The sequence below is a fragment of the Centropristis striata genome, chromosome 10, assembly GCF_030273125.1.
Source record: "Centropristis striata isolate RG_2023a ecotype Rhode Island chromosome 10, C.striata_1.0, whole genome shotgun sequence".
In the NCBI taxonomy this organism is placed as follows: domain Eukaryota; kingdom Metazoa; phylum Chordata; class Actinopteri; order Perciformes; family Serranidae; genus Centropristis; species Centropristis striata.
This window is the reverse complement of record NC_081526.1, coordinates 26,603,108-26,618,776: the sequence shown is the minus strand read 5'-3', so window position 1 is coordinate 26,618,776 and position 15,669 is coordinate 26,603,108. Positions and strand designations below refer to the sequence as shown.

The window sequence follows — 15,669 nt, the reverse complement described above, 5'->3', positions numbered from 1 at the left end:
TATATCAATAAGTATACTGTTCCTTATTTTTGGTGTTTGTTAAGCGGTATCATGTAGATAGATGTCATATTTACTGCTTATAGTTATAGATTGCTTTGATTTCCATTTTTGTAATCCTTGCAAATTGTACCTATTTTCTTTTCCTGCTTGCTTAATCTTGTTTCAACAGTTTCCCCTGTAAAATAGGAAGAAAAAAAGAGCACTGCTGTGTGTATAGTGTAAGTACAAATGTTCATTTTGGAATATTTCATTTCATAGGGGGTTCATTTTGTTAAAATGAAATTGTAAAGATCAATTAAGGTTTTTATGGCATTAAACCTTATTTGAACTTGGCTCACAGCATATTGTCACACTGAGTCAGCTCCAGTCTGTCGGTGCTCACACTTGTCTCGTTTCATTCCTACAAGGACTTCTCAACAGGATAAACACACCATTTTAAGAGGTACATTTCAGTGTAGCTTTTTAATGGGCAATAAATCTGTGTCCACAGGCGTGGATGATACCAGAGGTACACCTCAGGGAGCACATCCATTTTGCTGTGGCCATCAGGGACAGGGGTCTTTTCATCGCTTCCATTACTCTTATCTGATCAGGGTGAGGCACCCACTCCTTAGGCATCAAGTCACACCAGGCTTTCCTGCTGCATACATCCCAATCCTTGGAAAACTAAGAGGAATGTTAATGTACATTTCACTTCTCAGGATATTATTAGACTCAAATAATAAATGACTTTCAATATGTTAGCTAATTGACCGTGTTATACACTCATCTGACAATTCACATCAATTATGTACAAATGTATATGCATCCTCATAGACATTAACGATGAGGTGAAGACATGTTAATCTTCAGAAAGCATCTGTAGTATCAAATCCAATCATATTAGGGGCATGTGATATGGTAAATATATTTTGTCAGAACGGGTAAAAATTTACTTCAGAGGTCATTTTGTCATGGGTTGCGATAAGAAATAAAACAACCCTCTCAATAAGTTGATCGTGACAAAAAAAAAAACAATCTTAAAAGAAAAACATCTTAATCAAGTTTTAGCATTTTTCATATGCAGGTGTGGTGCCTTTTCAAATAGTTAACAAATGTTTTTCACGAAAAAAGGATGTTCACCCAAAATATGTCTTATCTGTGATGAATGTAAAGTGATCACAGTACATGTTAAAGTTGCATTTTTTAAAGACTGGGGTAACATCATGAATTGCATTTTTTCAGCCAAGACAATCAGGACAATACATTTTCATATTGTTGCAAACCCACCAGTCAATTACCAAAAAGGTCAAAATGTTTATATTCTCCTCTTGCCGCTTCACCAGACCAGAATCTCACACGGCAACAAGACATCTTGCATTTGAACATGTTAATGAAATCTTTCTGTAAAGGTTTACAGTCCATAATTTGTTCACAACTGGATTTGACAAGTTCCTGACCCTTCATTGGGTTTGTCAAAAAACATTTTTGAGAAACAAGGCAACTATGAACTTAAGCAGATGAGTGTGAGGAAAGCACTGTAGTTAAAAGCATCACAAAACCTCCTGGGATGCATTGAGCACTGATTATTGAGTGTTTACTTTGTCTATTTTATCTGTCACTTATTGTAAGTCAGGACATTCTACTGCAGCCTAAGTTTTTTTGGAATCATATTAAAATAGTATTTCAACAAAAAAATACCCAATGTCAGCCAGCCCATATTTATATTAAAGCATCAAGTTCATTTTTAGTGTGATTGTCCACTACCTCTTCACAATCTAATTTCCTACGATCCAAATTGTTCAATTGTGACGATGCCACTGCAGGCATCTTCTCTTTCAAGCATAACAGTTAGCAGAGGGAAGCGAAAGATAAAAGGTTGGAGAGGCGTCCTAAAGCATAGATGCTATCAGGTCTTTTCCTAGGATCTGTGCTGAGAGGGGCGGACGAGGATCAGCAAGCTGCTGATGAAGACGTCTCTGTTCCAGCAGGAAAGCGCGGCCTCGTGTTCGCTTTAATTAGAGCTTCTGCCGAGCATTCAAACATAAAAAGAGAGACAAAAATGTCTTTCATGTGCTGTGAAAGGTTCAACATTCAACATGTTACTATGCTAATCCAGTTTAAGCACATTTTCTTTTGATTATCACCATGTTGTTTTCTAATCTTGCATTTAAAAGAAAACCTGTGCAGACAGAGAGAAAAAAAAAACAGCTCAGCCCGACACTCACATCCATTAATACGACCATTAAAAGGAAACAGTAAAGAGAATAATGACCTCCCTTAAACTGAAATCTGTTGTCACATTGATTTAAACAACAAAAAACGTGGGCTTCTTCAGACTGCTGGAAAATGGTTTAATGGGTTAATGCAGGCATTCTTGCAGACAACAACTTCATCTTTTTTGCTTCCAAACAAAAGTTTCAACATCTCAACATGACTCTGAATGATGAGTAATATCATGTAAAAACGATGCTACTCTTTTAATTTACAAAATCCTCTGAAGTGTCGGTCACACCACACTACATACGAGACGGACTGAATAAACATGACAACCCCCCCATTCAAACACAGAATAACATTGCCAGTAGAAGTGATGCTCAGCATCCTACAAATATCCAAGCATGTTAGAGGAAATTTTTGCACATACTCAATTCATGTCATTCTGCACAAAGATGTCAGATAATTGCAGAAAATAAATTGTTAAAACAAAATTGGTACTTGGACACTTTCTTTGACAATAACATGACCATGCATTAGTCTCTCCACTTTTAGTTAACCACAATATATTGAGAATATATAATATTTGCAAGTTGGCGATACTAAAAGGACAGAAATTCTCAAAATTTAATCTATAACAGTTCACAGACGTATGATCTGGAATATGTCATTCAAATGGGAGACTGAGTAAATACTTCCAATGTTTTTATATATTAGGGCCAAAGTATAGACACTTTTCCGCCTTACGTGTATTATAAGGATTGACACTGGGTCTTCATAATGGCAGATTACAATTTTTCCCCACAAATATGCAATAGAACAGACTTTCTTGTACACTGGTCTTCTGAAGATGGTTCAACTGTCATTTACATAGAAATGGTGCCATCAATATGGGGCATACACATCTTTTAAAAAGTGTAAAGAACTGACCTTGCACTGAAAGTGTTCATGCTTTTTAATGTCTAGTCACAAAACGGGCTAAACATTACAAATATATAATATTTCCCATTTAGTTAAACCTTTGTTACGTTCCTATAGAACTCCATATCAAAATGACTATTCATGGGAACTAGTGCAACCTGGAGGAGGCCTGGTCTTTGTGACAAGGCAGGCACAGAGTAAAATAGACAAAGTACTCTGGAGCAGCTCCAAAGCAATGGCAGATATATTAAGGCCATTTTTAAAATTACAGGAAAAAAACAGTAGCGGACAGCTTGACTTGCTACCCGGGCTGAACGGAATTCAGTTGGGGAAGCAAAGCAAGCAAGCAACACCAATTTTACCAATTTTTTCCCCTAATCCACTGATGTCAGTCGTCCACGTGCCAGCCTCCCCAAATCCCTGGCCAGAAAGCTCCACTCTCCTTTATTCAAGTGTGTTCAGTTTTGGTGGGAATAAAAGAGTGGTACCCTCGCTAGTCCTTCCTTTGTAAACCCATGCTTCACACCTCCAGTAAAGTCCCGGGGCACAGTCAGGACTGTTTTAGACGCTTCCTGGGAAGACCAAAGGGTGGGCACTGTGCTGAAGCCAGGGCACGAAAGGCCTCGGCTACCAAGTGAGGATGGGATTGGATCATTGACTTCCAGCCTGCAGTCTCCATTATGTCTGTAGCATGACTGTAAGCACAGGCAAAATGAAGTTAACACTCAGACATGAGAATGTGCACATTAAAAATCAATAAACATAAATGAGATCGTAATGACGAGGCAAATAAGGAGCACATGATTTGTGACTTGCATGGTAAACTTGAGAAGGGCCATTAGTGCTTTGCATAGGTTAAAATTATTGTAGGATTAGAATGTCTTCATGTTTGATACAACAAAGATGGAAATAAGTTCAACATTTCAAGGTGTCCTGCGACAAAACACTACATCACCTGAAAGGAAAACTTCCCATAGCGACCACCCTTTTTAACATTCTACAAATATTCCATTTCCAGGGTTTATCCAGGTATGAGTCTATTAATAACTTGGATACAAAGATATGGAGCTTCAAACTGAAAGAAGGCAAATAGCACTCTGTCTGCCTGGGCTAAAACAATGAATTCTAATGCATCTGGTTGGGGGAAGAGATAAGAGTGTGTTATTAATCTTGTGTCACATATATCAGCTAATTACATACTTGCTATTCCAGTTCTTTCCATCTTTACAGCCCAGCTGTCTCAGGACACTGCACCTATGGCAAGGAGATAAAAAGGTAAGCATTCAGGGCTGGTAAACAGAAATGGCAGCAGGAATTTATCACTGGAGTTTTTTTTTTTTTTTGCGATACTTGCCTGTTGATAAAATCTATGGCTTGTGCTTTGAGCTGCTCGGCACTGTGCAAGTCTGCTAGGATGAGGGTGTCGGCCACATTCTCCACTGAAAGGCTGTTGCACAGGGCCTCTTCACACATGACCTTTAAACGCTCCAGAGCGTACTGGGGTGGGGGGAGAGTGGAGGGGACACAAAAAGCAGTGGTTACACCCTGGATGCATAAGTGGATCCCTATGGTTATATAGGATATTCTGAATACACATAAAAGCTACAGCTGCAATCAGTTACTAAAGTTACCGGCACACAAAATGTCCATTAAGCAGCCTCCTTCAATATATACTGCAATGTTCAGAAACATGCATTACCCACTTCCACTACATGGTGTATGCGATTTATCACTTTAGCATTGATTGGGATGATTTTGGAGGAGGAAGCAAGGTTGTTACTCAATATTCTGGTTCGCTATTCAGTACAAGCCAAGCATCAACCTCCGGGGCTGAAAAATGAAGGGAAAAAAAGCTGTAGCTCCTTAAATGACCACTGGGGGCTGGTTCCCAAAATGAGTAAATCCTTATAGGCTGCCATGTTAAAATGCAGATATAAACATGTTCTAAGTGTGGTACAAAAACATTTTGTCTCTGTAGCTAATTTCCTCATTCATTAAAGGCATGGCAGCTTTGAGTGACATGTGGGAGCAGTCACTGAGCTCACCCACGTTCCACCTCTTTGCCCATTTTTAGATTATCCGGTGCTAGGTGGAGTCAGGCACTGCCAAGATAATGGACAGAATTCTTTTTCATTATTGAAGCATGCTTACATAGAAAGAAACCACATCACTTACTACATCCTCAATCATCTCTGTTACCTTGAATCAGCACTTATCTGACAGTCTCCATACGTGTTGAATTACAAGCCTCACAAACATACAGCAGCATGTTGAAGTGCATCTGTGCTGTATTGAATTCTACATTTTTTACACCCTGAACAAGCATGCTCTAATAATGGACAAGGATGGAGGGGGGGCGAAACTGACTATAATCTTTATAGGTTATCAATACTGAAATTATGTCACATAAGATGCAGCCTAACAGCTGTGTAATTACACAAAAGACCATATAAGCCTTTTAGCCTCAGTGACTTACATTGGAGGAATAGTAGTGTTCATGTCTGTCTATGGTTATATCAGATCTAATTACTGTTTCACTGATGGTATTACTAACTTCACATAATGCCTTGTGGTGAAACACAAGTCTGAAACTGCCAAAAAATAAAATAGATGTAAAATTACAAGTGCAATTTTTGAATAAAAGAAACTCAAACTGTCAAATCCATGTGTTCAACATAGTGGTTACAGCGAGCTAGCAGTTTATTTCAAAATTGTATACCAAGATAATTTCAGGGTATGATGGATGGCTAGAGCTGAACTAAACACAGGATTTTGTTCCATCTTAAAATGAAGCCATACATAAAATTGAATGAAAATGATTGGCCAAACAAAACAGAAAGAAAAGCAGCTTTTCTTCTACCATCAAAAAAGAAGTGGAAGCTATATATTCCCAAATGTTTCAAATACTTCGACTCTTACTTTATCTGCAGCTGCCAGCAAATTGTCTGCCATCTTCTCCAGGTTCGGGGCCTTTCCTGTATAAATGAAGCCCATCATTTCCTTAAAGACATCTGGGTCTACGTCACTGATGTCAACACGGTTCTGCAAGAGAAGACAAGAGGTTTATGTACAACTCATTTGAACTAAAAATATTCTGAAAGAATATAGGAAGTTAAGCATTGTGCAGGTAAAGTCATAAATTGAGGAACAACCCAAGAAAAGAAGCAGTTGTCACTAGCTTTTCTTACCTTTTTACTCTCCTCCATTTCATGTTCAAACATAGCATTAAAGACCGGTGACCTTGCTGTTGAAGAAACAAATTGAACAATTATAGATATCTTATTAGGAACATTTAGAATACAAAAGTCAACAGTTAGTTTTCATCGGGAACTAGTTGTTGCAACACGGTTGTCTCATTTTTAAAAAACGGATTAAGCACAAAACGTCCGTATTGAACTATGACTCTTAAAATCTCTCTCAATCCATACAGCTGCCACTTTGTCAGCATTTCCCCCGACCCCTGCAGCTGCCACCATGTCTAATGGAGACAAGGCAGAGAGTAGAGCCATCCTCTCAATCTCCTGGATCCTACAGTCATCTGGGTCAAGCAGGGCCAAGCAGGGGTAGTGGGGATTAGCGGCCACTGCAGAACTAGGCCGCTACAAATCAAGCCAGGAATACAGACCCTCTGTAGCCTTTTCAGGTGCTTATAGCTCTCTGCGAGAGGCCATTAAGAAGAGGCATAGACACGTCTTGCAAGGGCCGTTTTGGGGGCTCTCTCCTGCTTGCCGTTTGCTACAGTGCGGGGCTGGGGACGGACTTACCTGCAAGGATGGATTTGTGGGCTTTGAACTCCTGCCCTCCCACATAGAGGCTGCAGTCTGTGAAGCGTGAACACTCCCACAGGTTCCCCAGGTCATCAGACAGCTGACACTCCGGCACCTTCAGCATGTTCATATTGGACTGTCCCGAAATGTTAACGGAGTCCTGGACAACGCTTACCTGTACATGAGAAACATCACAAGAGAGAACAACAAGCTGAAGCAGACTCATCAAGGCTAAACGTCCAAACAAATCCAGCAGCAAATATGTTTTGAAGAACAGTCTAATTTGTTTTTAATTTGCTTCTTTTTAAAGCATATTTTCAAGACTAAGGAACCTGCAGAGGGAGGCAGCCTTGCTTGCGAAAAAAACAACCACTTGAAACCAAAATTAATTAACTTTGCTGAAACGCCTAATTGATGAGTAAAGGCATTTTGTCTTTAATTTGGATGCAATTTGTTTATCAAAGTGGCAAATTTCCCTGAAATTGTTGAATCTCTGTAACTGCTGTCTGGCAAACTGTCTGATCCTGCCAGTATTTGGCCAAATGCATTTACGTCAAAATCCACTGACACTTCATTTAATTTGTCCCTTGATAGAACATTTTAGGAGACATTTATTCTTCTTGACAGACTGAATTAAATTATTTCGAAAACAAGCATCATTGTAAATGATTTAAGATGGAAGAAGCATTCCACTTCCAAAGAGCTTAATGTCATTTGAAGCAAATGCCAACACTATGTTTGTTGTTAAATGGCACGGCGGCTTACACTCAGGTGTAAACTGGTCATAACAAGAATGACTCCAACCTTGATTCACTTAAGGTTACACTGGGGGTATAAATGCTGTAATCCAGCAGTAATGTCAGTTTTTAAACTTTCATCAAAGGATCAATGCAACATTACAGTAAAGTGGACACCACATACAACATAACAGCAGCTCATGGCATTGGTCTGCAATGATGAAAAATGTGGATACATGTCTTTACAGACTGGGTTTGGACAAATATATGGCACAAAAAAGTGAAATACTCGCTTGCAAATATTTCTCATCAAAAGTATTCATACCTTCATTGATGTGAATTCAGCTACTGGGATCCTATTAACCCAGAGCAGTGTCTGGCAGATGGTAAGTTGCTGCACAGCCTAAGCTACTGTAAGCTATTTTATTGAGTTTCCAAGCCAAATGCTATCAGTGAATTTGTGTTCCCTCTGGTCTTCAACAGATTTTGATGATTTCCAACATTTCCAATCAATGGATTTGGCATTCACAGGTTGTATATCATTATTCATTAGCAAAGCTATATCACAGAGTACAGCTATTTTCTTTAAATAATTCAACTCCAAACTCAAAATCATTTCAAGCACACATAACAACAAAGCCAACCAAACAAGAATACTGGATGGTGTGTTTTGTTCCCTAAACCAAAACATAATATTGAGAGATTGCTGTGTTCTGTGGACAGATGAGGAGTTTGGATGAAAAGGGAAATGTGTGCCAGCCCGAATGATTATCTTTTAAAATGAGAAACCAAGTCAACAGGGGGAAAAAATCCTGTCCCATTCACCCAACAAAAAGCTTTTTTTCCTAACTCCAGCTGCATACACCATTTTACACCATCATTGCAAGTAAAAGTGAGAAAAGTGTGGCTCTGAATTTTCTTTTGCAATGTTGGTCAGCATTTAGACACAAAAAGACTGTACCCCCCATTACTTTGAAGAGAAAAAAAACACAATACCTCACAGAACAGGGTAAGCTTGTCATCTGGTAAGAGTCCATTGGCTTCGTCAAGCAGGAAATCTCTCCTTATAAATTTTTTGAAGCCCCAGTCTTTTCCTTGGACAAATCTATATGCTCTTTGGCTTTCTGTAACAACAAGAAAAGCTCTTGTTATTTCCATTTTTTGTTTGCAAGTTAGAGAAAATTGTACAAGTGAAGGTATAATAGGAACACTAAATATACAGTGTAACAGATGTGGTGGCATTCTGATTGCTTGAACTCACCCATCGCTTTTGTCTCCTCTCTTTTAGCGTTCAACAAAGAAAACTTGAACTTTGCTCTGACTTCACTTTTTGGACAACTAACAAGAAGTAAATACAATGACAGATAATCTTTACTTTCATCATCAAGTCCCTTTGGATTGACTCGCAGACACCTGCAAAAAAAAAAAAAAAAAATCAAATAACACAGCTCATCAGATAACGTTGCAAACTAAAACAGTCTTCACTGCTTTTATCACTTTTGTCAAAAGACAACACTTTGACAAGCCTCAGGGCTGATTCTCACTAGCTTTGACTGTAATTATCACTTGTCCCCACAGTAAAATAAAACATGCAGACTTTTCAATGACATTCATGTTTGTTTTGAACTAAATACAAGGCTGTGAAACTTGATGAGATAAAAATTGATGGCTGATTCAAAGACCTAATGATATTTCTAAGCATGAACGAGATTTTCAAAATCTCTGAAGACCATCAATTACTCGTAAATTATCATGGATTTTGACATACCACAGAAAACTTGAAAATAATTTAATTACAGTGAGAGTTTTAGCTTGAGTACTAACCATTTCATCTTGTCATTAGGGCCAGAGGAGAAGGTTGAGCTCTTCAACACCTCTCCCATTTCTTCTCTGCAAAAACTAAAGTTGTTTATGGTCCACATGTATGAAAACTTCACAACTTTGACCTTGGAACCAGAAAAAGAAAAATGCAAAACCATCAGAACAAAACTCTTTGTGATTATTTCCCAAAATTATTGAAATAGAGCAATAAAGTACACTGAAAAAGGGGAGTTATATAGCTTGACAGAGAGTAAAATGTTTGACTGCTTGAGTGCTATGGCCCAATAGATCGTTAATCTGATCTAATGAGATTAGTTATACCCATACCTGTGTGTAACACCAGCTCTCTGCCACAGGTCCACTTGACATCTCCCCAGGAGGAGGAGGGGTGGGAACCCGTGACATCACTGGCTTCGGAGTACCACTCAGTCTGATCCTTAAAGCACTAATCATTCGAAAAAACAATAGGTTAGATCTCATCAGCATAAATTATACATATGGAAAAAATTAATAAATCCCCCATTTAAACTGCCTGGTCAGAATAAGCCTGACAAACAAAACTGCTAAAATCAAATCCTTCACATTATTTGAAACTGTTTGTATTCTATTTGCAACCAAGTGAAATAGAAAACAGTCTGCATTCTCACTATATCTCGGAGGCTTGTACTCCAATAGTGCATGACACCTAGTTTTGGAAAAAAACTATGGGACAGGAGGAAAATACATAAACATAAATTATTTTTACTGAGGACTTGAGTATACAGTGCTTAGTGCAAATGTGTCCATGCTCCATAATAAATTGAATGTTTTGTGATGGACAAATCAGAGCCTTCTTAAATTAAACACAGCTTGCAATCATATAAATGTCCATCGTCACATCTTATGCAAAGGTATTCTCAAACAACCAAAAAAGTGACAGTATTGACAAATTGCATACGTGTTTGGGCAGTTGCAGGTGATAAGAAGCCAGCCATAAATTGACCACCAATAGCTGCAGCTAACATTCATTCCCTCAAAGGCAAAAAGATGTGGATTAAAAAGGACAGTTTTTTTTTGTCTGTCTTAAAACAGCAGACAAGTGCCCATAACAACATTGAAACAGGTAATGCTTGCTATAATGATTCTTGCAGTTCATCCTGGCCATTAAATGATCTCCCGATGGACTTTAATTCTAAGTGCTAGGGGACAAAATCCACAGTCCTTCCTTCAGTCAGACAGTGTGCACTTGTTGAGCTACAGTGGAAGGATACTAACACAAACACATGCAAACATGATTAGTTTATCTCAGACAGCTTTTCAATAGCTACAGATACATTTGGGAATATTTACACATAAATCCAGGACTTACTTTGTCCCCCAAAACTTACAATGAAAAGGCATTAGGGTCTCTTGGGTCTTATTGGGGAATTGAAATCGTGAACCTATTCTTTAATTTCCAATAACTTTACAAATGCCTCAAACTAAAGGAGTTAAGACATATTAAGCAATTCAGTTCAAATTACCAGTGGTGCATCACCCAAACATCTTTATATTAATGGGTGAGACAAAAAAATCAATAGAACATTAATTGTTTAACTTACTTTTTCTTGCTATACGTTATCAATACACCAGCAACAAATAGTGGTTAAACGGCCACTAGTGTCTCTAGCACCGTAGTCGAGTGGCTGTTCCGAACACAAAACCTTGTGGGCCGAGAAGAGTCCAACTCTCTGGCCAGTATACAACACATTACTACCATTTTTATTTTTCACAGTGATAGTCCTCTGGCTTTCAACTGGGCAAATACGGCCTACTGTTTGTTTTATCACACTGATGGTCACTTGCCATGCTCACAGGTAATAATCTACTCTGTCGTAAATTCATTAATGCAGATTTTCTGGCTTTAAGCAGGCGATATGGGTCACTGACGGGTATTGCTCTCACTAGATCTACCGTTATTCCAGCTGATTTTCTAACCAGGCATAGTATCCATAGCAACCGCTCACTATTTCCTCTATTCAACGTCGGACACAAACAGACCTCTGGTCTTGCCTTTTATTGCTCGATCAAAATGAATGTGCGTATTGGAAAATCTGGTGTAACGCCACGTGTCATTTTGCAACAATGTAGATTTAAGAAGCAACCACACACATTGTTTCAACCCATGTTTTTGATAATGCTGTTTTTTTTCTCTACACAGTTCATGCACTTTTATATTTAAATATTCTGTTTGGAGATCAACTTGGCACAAATCTGCACTGCTGTCAACCCCAGTGGTGTTACTAAGTGCATGAGAGCTCTAAGTGTGATTTTCATATGATGCATTGTGCTACATGGGGCAACCTGTTAATCAAAAGTTAACTGTGACACATGAGATATTACACTTTGCCTTTGGTTTCCATTCATCTCATTATCTGCAAAGATTTTCCTACAATTGATGTAGAGCAGAGGAAGAAGGGGCACACATGGATTACTATCTAGACACAACAACTTCTCATGTAACACAGTTGACTAACTGGTCAGGTCAATTTGTGAGTGAACAGTGCCGTACTGTAACCCCTGTACAGGCTGAACAGTCAGTTAGAGACAAGGCTATGGCAAGTTACCACATGCAGACAATGGTGATTAAAGCAAATGCAACCTGTTGTTTTTGTCAACCAGTAGAAACTTCATTTCAATTAAGCAGCATAACTTTTAAGCCAGCAACATACCGACGCCAACACAACAACTAACAAAAACTGCCATGTTCACACAGGCACATGTTTTCTACAACATAATCACATTTGCAAGTATTTTACATTCCCTCCTAACTTGACACTAAGGGGACACATTTCCCTTTGGACTGTAGGCACATTTCATTCCATCTTTCTCACAAAGTGAAGTTCCTTTCAAAGCCTCTAAACCCCTGTCATCCCTCTGATCTAGCCATCTCAGAGTACGATATTTCTCATTACTCTTAAATAGGTACGAACTTGGTCCAGAATGTTGAAGATTTCCTGGACAACTGGCAAATGAGGAAAAAGGCAAAAACCTAAAATATAGCATTACTTTTCAGTAATGAGTTCTCATATTTTACACAGACACATGACTTATTGCAAGAATCACAAAAAAATGTCCCCATAGCAAGAGGACACAAAGGCAGAGACAAGATGACACTGTACTGCTCCTCCAGAGTCCACTTTCTGTATGTGTGAGTGTCCTGCCATATGATTTACAATAAACACTCCAGAGTCCCAGACTGGCTGTGGGTAAAACTGAATTCACATGTAATATGACTGTTTTCTGTGTGTGTTCACTGGGACACTTTCCAGTTTTTTTCCTTTGTTTACACTAAAATTGTCTTTCGTTAAAATGTGCACCATTATGTATCTTAGCTTATAAATCACTTAAGTATCATTCATGGAATGGAGGAACAAATTGCAAGATAGTGAGTAAAGCAAGGTTACATTTTTTTGCATTTTTTTGCTTGCAAGTTTACCAACTTTTTTGCAGTACACTGAGCCACTTAACCAGCTTTAGCTATAATGGAAAATATGACAACTGAATAATGCAGCATCAGCAAGGAAACAAAATCGTCTCATCACCTCTTGAATGGTTGAAATGTACAAAGGTGAATTTTTTCTAAGTCATCACAGGATCATTCATGGCCCAATCTTCATGTGCCACTCTAGAAAGAAAGAAAAAAAACATACATTAGGCATAGAAAACAGACCTGATCATCTTATCTAATGTAATTAATATTGGCTACTAATGTTACTGAAGCATCTGGCAAGAAAGCCACAAGCTCACAACAAATCAGAACTGTCACGTCTACCTTGGGATTAGGGCTGCACAATGAATCAAATTTTAATCGTGATCACGATTTTGTCTGCCATGATTAAATTAACTTGATCGTCGGCTATATTTCCATTTTAAAATGCAGCTCTCCTGCATATCTAATCAAGCACTTTCTACACCAGTAGTCTACTAACCACCAGGGGCGAACACATAATTAAGGTTTCATGTAGTTGACTTTTGGAAACTCGTCCACAGCCACTGGGGCCGGAGGCTCGTTAAGAAGAGTAAGAACGAGTTGAAGTGGCCCAGTCCTCCTGCAGCAGTCTCTCCCAGCTGCAGAGCCGGAGGGGATGTTAACCTTTTAGCGTCCAGTCTGCAAATTGCTAATAGGCTAACAGTTAGCTCTGTAGCAGTACAGTGTGTATGTGCTGATGCTGCAGGAGATGTTCACTTAGCGATCTCTGTTTGTTTACAACAAGCACCGGACACTCACTAAAAACTGTTCCTATTGTTTGTTTAAAAGTAGTGCAATAAAGATACAGATGTTTTCCCTAACATGATGAATAATCATGATTACAATATTGATCAAAATAATTGTGATAATTATTTTGGCTATAATCCTGCAGCCCTACTTGGGATACAAATAATCAGTGAAAATAAAGTGACACCACTCGAAAATAACCAGTCCAGGATGCCACGTTATTAAAAATTGAAGGCAACAGTTAACGGTAAGACAGCAGGTGAACAGCCCACATAGTGTAGGCCTTAGTTATATTAAATGTTAACTGATTTGTTTATGCTTTATCGCAGTGCCTCGTAGGAGTGATCGGCGATCAGCCGATTCTTTTACATCAAACCGATCTTATCGACCTCTGCAAAGGTCTGAAAGTGCACTCTTAGGACACTTTATTTATGGTTGCAGTTCTTTTGTTAGTTTGTCCTGTAAATTGTTGCTATTTATTTTAAGTTCAATATTTTATTAACTACCTCAGACATTGTGATTTCCTTTATTTGTTAAAGAAAAATACTGCTGTGTTATTGCTCTTCAGTAAAATAAGATTCAAACATTGAAGGTGTATGCTGGGAGTTATAAAAAAATAATCGGTATCGGCCAAAATCGGAATCGGCAGGTGAGGCTTTTTAAAAATCGGTGATCGGCTAGAAAATTGCAATCGGTGCACCCCTATTGCCTAGTATGTAAGTGACTGTTCGGCCTATTAGCCAGTCGGTTAAATTAGCCAACTCAAGATTCACCTGCAACTTTGTTTGGCTGACACATTAGCTGAAGTCGTGCAACCTCGCCTTAAACACAACAGGATGAAGCTGCTCCAAGAGACATCTAGCTGGTTTGCTTTAGTTACAAGTGAAATGATCATACATTAATCAGCCTCAGAGCTTAGTTTAGCCTTTATGCTCCTCGAGATGTGAGCCGATGTCACTACCCTTCAAAACATCGAAATCACTAGAAAGCAACAGCTCAATATTAGCGGAACATCAGCTAAAGTGTCAACACTAATGTCCAAACCATCACCAACACCGCTTCACCATTTCTCTTCACCGTTACAATGTTATCTATTTTAGACAAAAATAATAAGTTAAAAGGAAAACAATCAGAATCCGCTAATCTGTGTGCAATACGTATTTAGCTAACCAAAGCTAACATTAATGTTCTCACTAGATTAATGTTAACTTCACTTTAGCCTTAGACCGCAAATGCAGCTAGCACTGATCAGCTATGTTAGCACCAAACATGTTAACAATAAATCTGTCCACATATCACCAGGTTGACTTACATTAGTTACGTTACTCATTGTTGCAAAGCAAACTAGCTTCAGATACCTCAACTTAAATAGCTAATGTTCTGTTTAGAGCCCAGATTGCCCGGTGTAAAACAAAGGGCCTTCACTGATCTCTGTGACAGGATGCTAACTAACAAGCTAACGTAAACCCTCACGCTTTGCTACAATCTGCTTGTGGGAAAACAACCGCGGCTAACTAGCAGCTAGCCAAAGCTAATCTCTGCACTGACTGCTCACAAAAAGTTTAAAAAGACATGGTGACGGCGTACCTTTCAATTTCATACTTCCATATATATCGAATAACGCATGTAGCTTTGTGTCACAGTCGCTCCTTTCACCCTCCGTTACTTTAAACTCTTTTTCACTCAGTCTCTTCACAAGGTTTCTTTGTCTAATTTATATCTGTGCTAGCTTACATCTGTCTAGCTGGCTGGTAGCTTAACAGGCTAGAAAATATGTGTATTGCGCATGCGCGAAATTCGGATAACATCCTGCTTCATCTCTGATTCAAACTACACAACTATGATAATAATAAAAATAATTAAAAATAATAATACAAATAATACAAATAATAATAATAACAACAATAATTCAAACTACACAACTATGATAATAATGAAAAGAATAAAAAAATAACAACAACAATAATTCAAACTACACAACTTTTATAAT

At 38.4% G+C, this 15,669-nt stretch overlaps 1 protein-coding gene across 1 annotated transcript; it reads right to left on the bottom strand.

Annotated features, from left to right (window-relative positions):
• Nucleotides 1-178: 178 nt before the first annotated feature.
• spopla (speckle type BTB/POZ protein like a) lies at nt 179-15,426 on the bottom strand. The gene is made up of 12 exons (XM_059342677.1): nt 15,267-15,426; nt 13,006-13,088; nt 9,770-9,887; nt 9,446-9,567; nt 8,883-9,034; nt 8,618-8,745; nt 6,882-7,059; nt 6,306-6,361; nt 6,037-6,159; nt 4,472-4,614; nt 4,318-4,371; nt 179-3,812 (listed from the first exon to the last, which is right to left on the bottom strand). Exons 3-12 carry the CDS (start codon nt 9,845-9,847, stop codon nt 3,668-3,670), a joined length of 1,179 nt encoding a protein of 392 aa, XP_059198660.1. The 5' UTR covers nt 9,848-9,887; nt 13,006-13,088; nt 15,267-15,426; the 3' UTR covers nt 179-3,667.
• Between the last annotated feature and the right edge of the window lie 243 nt (nt 15,427-15,669).

Coding starts and splice junctions, on each gene's coding strand:
- spopla (XM_059342677.1), bottom strand. CDS start 9,847: ATGTCACGGGTTCCCACCCCTCCTCCTCCTGGGGAGATGTCAAGTGGA. Junction 9,035..9,445: donor CCTAATGACAAGATGAAATG/GTTAGTACTCAA, acceptor TTTTTTTTGCAG/GTGTCTGCGAGTCAATCCAA. Junction 6,160..6,305: donor AAATGGAGGAGAGTAAAAAG/GTAAGAAAAGCT, acceptor CTTCTCTTGCAG/AACCGTGTTGACATCAGTGA.